At 41.7% G+C, this 10,764-nt stretch overlaps 1 protein-coding gene across 2 annotated transcripts in view; it reads right to left on the bottom strand.

Moving 5' to 3' along the window:
* Window positions 1-10,764, bottom strand: part of b4galnt4b (beta-1,4-N-acetyl-galactosaminyl transferase 4b) — a 52,097-nt gene that overhangs the window by 34,438 nt on the left and 6,895 nt on the right. For both annotated transcript variants that reach the window (XM_027013797.2, XM_027013796.2), the window contains exon 3: window positions 1,517-1,626. In XM_027013797.2, coding sequence (XP_026869598.2) covers window positions 1,517-1,626 — 110 coding nt within the window. The remainder of the gene's footprint in view (window positions 1-1,516; window positions 1,627-10,764) is intronic.

Below are 10,764 nucleotides of genomic sequence, written 5' to 3' on the forward strand. Positions count from 1 at the left end.
TTTTTGTCTGACATCTGCTTTCTTAAGACCACACCGGCTAGTTGGATGCAGGCATCTTGCCGGGTTCTGAGTCAATGTTGTTGGTGTCCTGCTGTGCTTAGCACCACACTCGCCATGCCCTGGTATTATAACTCTATTTGGATAATTACCAAAATTACTGTTTCCTTCTGCTCCCACTCTGACTGCAGATAACTGAGTCATGTCCTGGCTCTCGGCAACAGACGGCAGCAGACCAGTGAAAGGAATCACGCTGTAGCTAATGTGGTGCTGGCTCATGTGCACCTCTGATTTCCATGCTGCTGGATGGATGGAACCCAAAGTGACGAACTCGAACGTTACGGTCTCAAACATGCTTTAGCACTAAATAAAATGCAGTGACGAGGGACGTGTCACAGCTGATTCAATCTGCCACACCTTCAGACCACCATTGCAACCATTAAAACGCCTGAAGAAGAAACAAATAGAAAAACGAAACGAAATAGACTTAAACAGGAATGTAAAGGAATCATGATTTAAGGTATTTACATCAACACTGTCTGCAGATTACGATGATGCAAACGTTGGAGGATCTGCATGCTCGTGTGTGCATCACTGCTGTGCGATGCATGCAGGAACAGGCCTTGAGCTAAAAGTCCTCCAGGAGCGAGGCAGAGGGACCCCACAAGAAGCAGCAGTATGGCAAAGGCTGTAAGGCACGACTGTGCAAATGCATACTGGCCCCATGTCAAAGAAAGTGCTGAGCAGCATTTTCTTGTGAGTTCATAAACACCATGGCGTGATTAAAGTCGGCCCAGTGCTGGCACTGATACAGGTGAGTCTTCTTCCTCCTCAATCACCAGGGCCTGCCTGCAGACACCCCACCCAACCCACGCTCGAGATAGAGCGAACGTTTTCTATTGGCGCAGGTCTGTAAAACGAAGGCTGCCTTCCAAATGAACCATTTAAAAAGGGATGACTGAGCGGACTAATTTTGCCACGCTTTCGGTGGGCCAGTACATTGCAAGTCACAGACAAAATCATATCATCTGATTCTGAAGATGGCTAGGATTGCTGTGTCCTCATTGAAGGGGAATGAAAAGGCATACAAAGCCCCGCCCATTAACATATCAGCATGTGACTGCTGTCCTATGAATGACAGTGCACATCATTTCCATTATAGTCCATTATATGCTTGGACCCCCACAGAGAATGACATTATCCTAGAGGAGACAGCAATATCCACCTAAAATGGCTATGAATTAAATGATATTTAAAAGGCTATTGAAGAAACAGCTGTCCTGCTGGGTAGACATATAGACAGTGGGCAAAAAGAAAATTAATAGAATAGATCAGCTTTATATCCCACCTTAAGAGCATCTCTGGATGCATTTATAAATGCACAGTACATAAGACAAAGAATACAGTGCATAAGACAAAGGACTGGGGAAACTGTCACATATTAAACATGGGCATTAGAATACATTAAATGGGAGAATAAAATGGGCATGAAGTGCTAAATAAAATGGGCATGACTCACCCCCCTTGTCTCCTCGCCACTGTCATTGGATTCCTCTCTGTCTGCATGACTGGAGGAGTGGGAGTGCTTTTTGTGGCTGGACCCCAAACCTTCTGTCTGCCTCTCTGGATCTGTAGAGACATGCCATCATTACTGTAAGCACACAGCATGGACAGTACTCTCTATATGAAAAACCCACTTAACCTTCTGAACCACAATAGTGAGATCAAACTAATATCAGTGCTTATTGCATAGTTTGACAGTTATCGCACTGCATGTTATTCTGGTTCAACCACACACAGCCTATGGAAATTCACACTTCACTTCCTGAGGTCAAAGGGTCATCATTTGCATTTATTTAGTGTGAAACCCAGTCCCTTCAGAAAATATGAGACTTTATTTTGAATAGGGTTCCTCAACCCATAAAGCCACAGGAATATTTACATATAACTATAATGGCTACAACAAATAGGCTTTAGATGACGGTAAGGAAAAAACATTCTACCATTCAGGTTGTCCATAATCACAGAATGAAACTGCTGTAATCAGTTTTACAGATCCTGACACCTTGTGCCAAATTAAGCCAAACGGAGGAGTCCACCCTCATCCTTGAATCCCATGATCTCCCTGCACAGATGTGCATCTTTAGAACTTAGCTCACCCTGCAGTGGCCTGCAGGCACATTCAAAATAATTAACAAACAGGGAGGACTGCTTCCTTGTAAAGATTAAAACAGCTATATAATTTTAGTGGCTGGTTTCTGAACCTAGGAACCAAAGATCCAAGACAGAAAAAAATAGCTGCTCTGATCCTTAAAGCAACAATTTTAGTGATATATAAACCATGCTAACCAAATTATTACTTATTCATTTATGTTTCATTTTACATATAATGCATGGAGGTGAGTGAAATGGCAAGGGATAGAGAGAGAGAGAGAGAGAGAGAGAGAGAGAGAGAGAGAGAGAGAGAGAGAGAGAGAAAGAGAGAGAATGCTTCTTTATCCAGTATTGGTCTGGGGCCACACCAGCTGGGGCCATGCCAGCTTGACTAATCTGTTCATTCTCATAGCGTTCATGTGTCACAAACCTGAGTGATGATAAGCTTTTTGGGGAAGGACACACACAGAGCAGTGCATTATGGGCGAGGGATGGTGCTACAGATGAGATTTATCACAACATACTTGCCAGGTATGGATAGAAAAAAACAGGGGGAGAGCAAAAAGGAAGGGGGGGGGGGGGGAGAGGAGCGAATCAGAGAGAAGGAGATAATCAGAATGGGGTAAAGGTCAGGGGAAATAAGATGAGAGGGAGCAGGAGATATCCAGCAGCGAAAAGGATGCTGGGAATGTGAGGGGGTGCAATAGTAAGGTTGGAGAAGCCTCAGCACATCAATGAAAAGCTCCCAGCAAAAGCAGCTTGAAGATGAGGAGAGAAAGGGTAGCACATTATCTCACAAGGAGCAGGGGGCCTGTCCCACTGGCTGTCCCTAGCAGCCATGAGCTTACCAGCTGCCAGATGGATAAGGGATAAATGGTGCCTCTTTTCCCAAATTGCCTCCCATTTTAAGCACAGTCTGCAGGCCAGTTACAGCAGATGCAGGTGGGGGTTAGGAGAGGCAGACAGAAAAAGCTTAAGTCAGCCAGAAAGGCCAAACAATTGACAAACTTCAATTTGAGCCTTATATTGTACCTGACATGAGTACTAAATGAACCATTTTGGAATCAGAGCCCTCACCATTTCAGGGCCCTGTAAACTGACATATTTGTAAAGTTTTCATGCTTAGTACTGACATCAGTGGTTATTTTTAGTTCATGTTTCAAAAGCTTTCTGTCTTTATGTCATTGAAATGCACGCTTAATAGGGTTCAGATCAGGTGATTGTCAAGAACAGTATAATTTTGACTGCCCACTAATAAAAATGCCATTGTACTATGCTTACTATATTTTAGGTCATTGTCCTACTGCAAGGTGAATCATCATATATGCTACTATGTATCACAGATAAAGTGAAGAATGCTTTGGATGAAGCAAGCTTCATTTTTTTCTCCTTACTTTCCTAAGTTTTTATCTCATCTGACCTAAAAACTTTGTTCTAGAACCCTACTGGCCTCTCCTCGATATTGATATGGGCTATGGATAGCTTGTCATTCCTATATGGTTCACCGCAGCTGATGAAGGACCTCTGTCTGAAATGTCCTGTTTCTCTGGAAACCTTGTGTACTTCACTAAAATTTTCACTACCTCTACTACTTCTACTACAGCACACTGCAGTTACTCCCTGGAATCTGGTTCAATCACACATATATGTAAAATCCCTCAAATCACATCTTACATTTTGCAATTTAACTTCATAGTAAAGACATTTTAAATGCAATGGGATGGAACACAGAGTCCAAGTACTAAAAATGTTTTACTATCCAGTTGCTTAGGGAAAACCCATGCTTGCCTGTGCTCTGACAATTTCTGCTGTGTTCCTTGACATTTAGCAAATGATCTTTCATGAACAACTACAATCTGTAAGTCAGAATCCATATGCTGCATGATATTTTAATGGTAGATCATGGATAACGAAGTGCAAAATGTGGGATCTTTAGAAGAACACATCGCTTCATAAGAGATTGTGGTTGAAGCGATTCTTTGTTGCTCCTGCAGAGAGCATTATCCTGGGATTTCATGAACTGCACTCTCCCCTGATGAGAACAAACGGGTAAAAAAAAAAAAGCTAAAGGATCCTAAGAATCTTTTACACACACAGCATGGTTGACAACACAATTATTCCTAAATGCTTTATCAATGAAGGCCGTCACTGGTAAATACAGAGCTAAGATCAGGCTTGATGTCCTGTCAGGAGTCCTGCAGTCTCACAATTCTTCTCTCTCCAGTTAATGAAGCCTCCTTTACCCTGGTCAATACATGTCGATTTCTTGTGCCAGCTCAATGAACAGCATCTTTGTCAAGTTCTCTGATAAATACTGAAATAATACTACACGCTTTCATTTATTTTCACTCCAATAGAATCAAATTGTACATTTTATATGTAACTGGGTAACACTTATCAACAGTCCATTACTATAAGAAACAAATTAGGACATTTAAAGCTAATGACCCTATAAATAAGTGGGTTTTCAGGTTCATAAAAAAGTTATATTAAACGTGACATTTATGTTCTAGCTTTATCATGTTTCAATATGTAAATAAAATACTAAGCCAACTTTTAAAGCTAAAAGCTGAGTGCTTTGGAGCTCTGTCTACTCTAGCTGTGACATTCAGTAAACCATTCTATAAATCAAGGCATCCTGAATACAATTCAGCTTTCAGACACCATGATGTTTTTGAATGTCTCTGAATTCTCTTAGCATTCATAGACGTTTTGTCATCTCCCTGAGGCCAGTGTATTTAATTAATTATGCTGCCCTCTTTATTGCAAGAGTGAAAAGCAACTGTCCCATTTATCAATATACATACAAACACATAACAGATAAAATGAGAATGTGTGTGTGTTTGTGTTACAGAATAAGTGTTTATGCACTATGCTATTACTAAAAATAACCTTTTTGTTTTGTTTTTGTTAACCTCTTTGCTAATTACTGTCCAACATGATACTAATAGTATAGGTGTATAATTTGCATCAGTATAATGTAATGGAGCACCACAGACTTAGTATGTAGAAGATATTTTATATTAAGCTATATCAAGATTTAGTCATCTTTTGCCATATAGAGAAGCCTTACTGCTGGACGTTGTTTGGAATCACCTCCAGGATATGCCATTACTCTCCCCAAAGCACATCAGAAAATGGCAAATTCAGACCAAGGTACTGAAATCATAAAAGCTATGTTCTGTGATGGCAACTTTCAGAGACCATTTAATTCTAGCCAGAGAAAATCCGTGTGTGCCACAGGCGGCCTCGGCACGGCTCCTGGACACACCAGTGAGACGGGAGCAGACCAGGCTGCTGTCACCCTCTGCTGCCATATTGTCAGTAATAGAAAAAAGCAGGTGATCTGATGAGCAGGTTAATTAGAGGCAGTCTGAAGTTCACGTGTGTGACCTTCTAACACAGGGAGGAGTCACCCTTCTCTCCTCACACAGTCACCTCCGCCACTAATCACGACCCAGTCACTGCACAACGCACACTTGTTTCTGCATGACTCTTTATAGCCTAATAAAATAACTTTATTTACTTCTTAGCACACCTTTTCACCTTTTAATTAACTGTCTATATTGTAATTTATAAATATAGATCATAAATTATAAATTGTGTAAATTAGAATTTAATTTAGTGAGTGCAACAAAACATTCTCAGGTCTTCTATACACTTACATGCTTCTGCTGAGGCATGGTGTGGCATTAAAATAGGAGTGAACCGCAAAGTGTACAAGCAGCAAAGACCGAGCCACGTGACTTGCTGCTTGACAGAACTCCCATCGCAAGTGCAGCGCCATTAACAGAAAATGGCCCAGTATTTCACCCTGATTTACTCCTTGTGTGAGCCCCTGGCCTCTAACTTGGTGATGGCAAAACCATTGGTGGCTCTTCCCTTGACTGCTCGGTGCACTCCGTCACGGAGGCGCATTAACATTCTGGACACTGCCACCAGCGATGGGCCATTTGTGAGGACAGATGGCCGAAATGGAAGGCTTGATTTGTCAATTCAAGGGAAAATATCGCCACGTTTTCACATGCACTGACGCAGCACGAGAAACAGAGCTTTCTGGTTCTCCAGTTTTCGACTTGGATATAAGCAGCCCTTTTAGTTAATGAAGCATGCTCTCATCTGTCTGTTTGTCTGTTTATATTAGTGTATCTGTCAGGAAGCTTTAAAGCTGACTCAGAGCTAAGCTTGCTGAAATGGCCTTTTCCCCATTTGACTACTAACAATCTTCCAACAGAGAATCGAGATCTGTAATCTTAGTGTAATGCAGATGACCTGTGTAAGGTGAGAAGCAGTAGACATTTCGCTTTCTGCAACCTTGAGTTGATGAATTGCCCACGCACAGGCACGCATGCACACACAATCTTCCCGCCCATCCTGCCCAGTAGGGTTTCACAGCAGTGACTGAGAAGCAATCACCGGAACTGGGGGTACTCATGCTTTCATGCCCATTTTAGCTGAGAAATCAATTCTAATCCATGCAGCCCAAAGAAACACACAAAGTGCACTACATTAAGCAAAAGAAAATGTAAGGAAACAATTATAACAATCACAGGCTAGTTAAAACCATAATCATGATCTGAATCCACAAACATTATCCGGTAAAAAAAAAAATCATATTCAGTCCCAAAACTAAAAGCTTCAAAGAAGTAACTGCTGTTCAGAGATCAGTCCCAGTAGCAGGCGAGCATTGTGGACTGTAGATATTCTTGTCTATGCATGTCTATGCATGGCTCGCAGGGCTAAGTGAGATCTGTCACAGTGGTGGCAATACATTTTGTCCATATGTCACATCTCCGCCCTGCAGCTCACCACATCTGCTCTGCTAGGGGAAAGTGGACAGTGATAGAGAGTATTTCTCCTGCTCTGGACCACATTCACACACTCAAGTTCAAAAAAAGGCTGGACAAAATAGTGGTGAATGGGTAACTTTCTTCTGATGTGCATGTTTGCCATCGAAGAATCGCCAACTACGCAACTCAGCATTCAGAAATCCATAGATATTACTTAAAATCACTCAAATCTAGGACACGGGGAGAATTCCGTTGCTCAGGTCTAAATCAATATAGATGTGTAATTGACACATTCATCCAGCAGATGAACAGTATGAAAGTTCAGCATGGAAATGGTCACCCTTGACCTCTCACCAATTCTTTTCTATTACCTTGCACCTGTAAACAAACAAACTCTTAGTATGTTTACAGACATCCCTGATGGTCTCACATATTTGCATATTAATCTGCCATAATCCAATTCATCAGGAGTGTAACGCCCGAACAGTGATGCGTAGGAAATGAACTCTATTTGACTATGTAATCTGGCCATGTTTCAGTGCCTCTCGCACAAGTAAACAGCTGTGCTGGCCTCTGTGTAATAGATCTCATTATTGGCCACCAGTAATTGGAACGGTGGGGGATAATTACATTTCTGTTTGTGTGGCCTTTGTTGATTTCTCTGTCTGTCTTGGGGAATGACAGGTGCCAGTCCAGCCCAGAACAGCTAGGAGGGCTCAGTCTCTCTTTAAGACCAATCTCTTTGGAGAGTGATCGGCTTTACAATAGCCAATAAGACAATAAGAAGATTCTATTAACATAATCATACTGCAACAAAAACATTAAAATGCATGTTCTGTATTTCTTAACCAAATATCTACTTGTTTTATGTCTTACTGACTTGGGAGACTGGGTTTATAGTGTCGACCCAAATAGGCTAAACATTTGAGACAAGTGACTTGTCCCACTTTCAATAAAGGGAATTTGGTTAACAAAATACCAAAAAATGACTCTCTAGTCCGCATTTTACGAGTGAAGAGGCCGATTTATTTTCGGCCCTGCCCGCATACAGCAGGCAGCAGATGTCTGCTAAGCTGTCGTCGTGAAGTTAGTTACGTGGGGAGACGTTAGAGCTGTGAAACCGAAGTAAGTACGAGCAAAGGGAAAGGGGAGACCCTAGAGAGATGAGAAACGGATTCGTGCTGACATGTTTTGACATGTACTGTCTGTGGAGGGATCGGTCTAGCTTGTCTATGTCTGTCTGAGATTGCTGCGCTGAGATCGTGCTGTTGCCTCCGAGAGATGAGATGAGAGGTGAACGCAGTCCTCTATCAACATCTCCCTTCTTTACTGTCGATTCCCTGGCACTGTGTGTCTGATAATACATATTCTATATTAGGCTATATGGCTCATCATTGCACAGCAAATTGTAATACTTGCAAAGTAATGTTTTGGGAATATGGTAATAAATGACAAGAATGGTTAAACCTGCAAATCAAATAATGAGAGGCATTTCAACTTCACGGAGAAGAAACAGTTTGTTCACGCACTAGCGGCAGGAATATGCCATAGTAGATTAAGTTCATGAGATTGCGAGAAAGCAGTGAGCTCTCACGAGCTCCATGCAGAAGCAAACCCTGAAACAAGCACAGGCTCTGGAGCAGGGCCTGGTCCACTGTACAGCACCGCTCAAACCAGAACAAGCCAACACCACGCTACCCACCACTGTCTGATTTCCTCCATCCACCCCTTTACGATTCCCCCACCCATCATCTCTGGATTTGTGCTTTTAGTCTGTCCCATCTCATTCATCTTCCATTTGGCCGCAGTCGAGCCCATGTATGATGACTATAAGAGACCCATTCTTCCAGCTCCAGGAACACATTTCATTATGCATGGCACTTTGGGTAGCAATGCACAATTCCACCTGACTTTGAAATTTGAGGTAAATGTGAGAGGATTTTCTTTTTATACTAAGCTGACAACCTCAAATAACCTGCTATTTGGGCCAGTGTAATTTCACTTTTTTTCATTCATGAAAAAAATCACAGGCTGCTATTACAGTTATCAGATCAGATGGCAGCTCATACCTCCAGTTATCAGTTTTACAGCAAGCTAAAATGCCAGCTTTGGACTCTGAGTCTTGCTGTTCACACAGCATGGAAGAAGGCCATTTCATAAAAGTCTAAATGGCACACCATGCCTTACCACTATGTTCACTGAGTAACTGACTGAATCAGCAAATTGCGGTCAGCAGAGTTGACATGGGTGAACAAGCTTTTTACTGTTTCTTCTGGAGGTGCATACACAACTGCTTGGTAGTTTATGATTTCATTAAACAAAATTATTTCCTTTCAGAAATGGACTTAAGCCCATACTCTAGAGACACATACAAACCCCTGGATTCTGAACAATAAACCTGAAAGATTTTGGCAGGTTTCTCAGTATCTCCCCTTTTCCTACTCTTATACCCTGACAGTGACCTTCACATCTGTTTCCTTGCTGCCATGGCAACGTGTGAGGTGTGCACACTCCACATGACAGTCCCCCAGGGCTTTAAAACCAGGATAGGGGCCAAACATCACACACACACACACACACACACACACACACACACAAACACACACACACACACACACACACACACACACACACACACACACACACACACACACACACACACACATTTTATTCTCTCTGATCATTTCTTTTGCTGCACTACAGCAATGCTAACCTCTAATTTATACTGTTTGCCAAGCTGTCTGCTAGAGTACCATTGTTTCCAGAGTCATCGTTAACCACACTTTAACTCTCCCAAAGATACCCTCTGTGAATAAAGATCTCTAACTGGATGACACGAATATAAATATTTATTAATGAATATATTCATATGTTAGATCTGTCTATTCAAACAAACGCAAAAGACCACCTCCATTATCTTGCCAAGGAGGCTATTGGAACAAAAAGGGAAAAATGCAGTGAAAAAAATAGAAATAGACAGCTGGAAAATGAGACAGATACTACCAAAGAAAAGGAGACAAAAAGAGAAAGAAAGAGAAAAAACAAAGCGAGTAAACAAGAGTAAAGGGTAGCAAAGAAAAGAAAGCAAAAGAGAGAGACAGAGGAAGCATACAAAATAAGGACAATGAGACAGACCTCCAGCACACAAGTGCACCCTCAGCTACAGATCCATGAGGTGCTGATGAGTCCCCTAGTGGCCAAAGCTGGTAGGACACAGATACTTCAGTACACGCTCACACTTTGCTTGTGTACAAACATCCATCGACCCCACAAAAACACACCTACCAACAACTCACACATTCTGAAAATGAGCTCCTCTGCGCAGAGCATTAGACAGCTGCCACTTAACAGGCCAGCACTAAAATGAGTACTGTGTATACTGACGTTCAGAGCAATCTGTGTCCTGCTCTGCTGGGCGACATAGCAGCAATCTACAGCAGCATGTGAGCCTCAAGGAAAAAGCCTCGGCTAGTATTCTCTCCAAATAGTGCAAACCTGTGGCAAGTTTGAGAACATGTGGTAATAAGACATTCACCTTGTCTTTAGAAAACTGATTCAAATCATTATTTTATTAAAAGTTTCAACAGCTCTAAATAGGAAGATGGCAACTGTCAAAAAACTTTGACTGTTACTTATAAAGTGCTAACAGTGTAATGTTCTCTGGAATATTCTCTGAGTATAAAAACTTTCAATTTGGAATGTTTTTTTTCATCCCCAAACTGTTATTGTATCTAAGCACATCTTCTCCAAACCTGATATTATATAAATGTTCTTCCTTTTCTAAAGAAACACTAACACAGTGTTCAGGAAAACATGTTGATAT

Source organism: Electrophorus electricus, chromosome 21 (assembly GCF_013358815.1).
Source record: "Electrophorus electricus isolate fEleEle1 chromosome 21, fEleEle1.pri, whole genome shotgun sequence".
Taxonomy (NCBI): Eukaryota; Metazoa; Chordata; class Actinopteri; order Gymnotiformes; family Gymnotidae; genus Electrophorus; species Electrophorus electricus.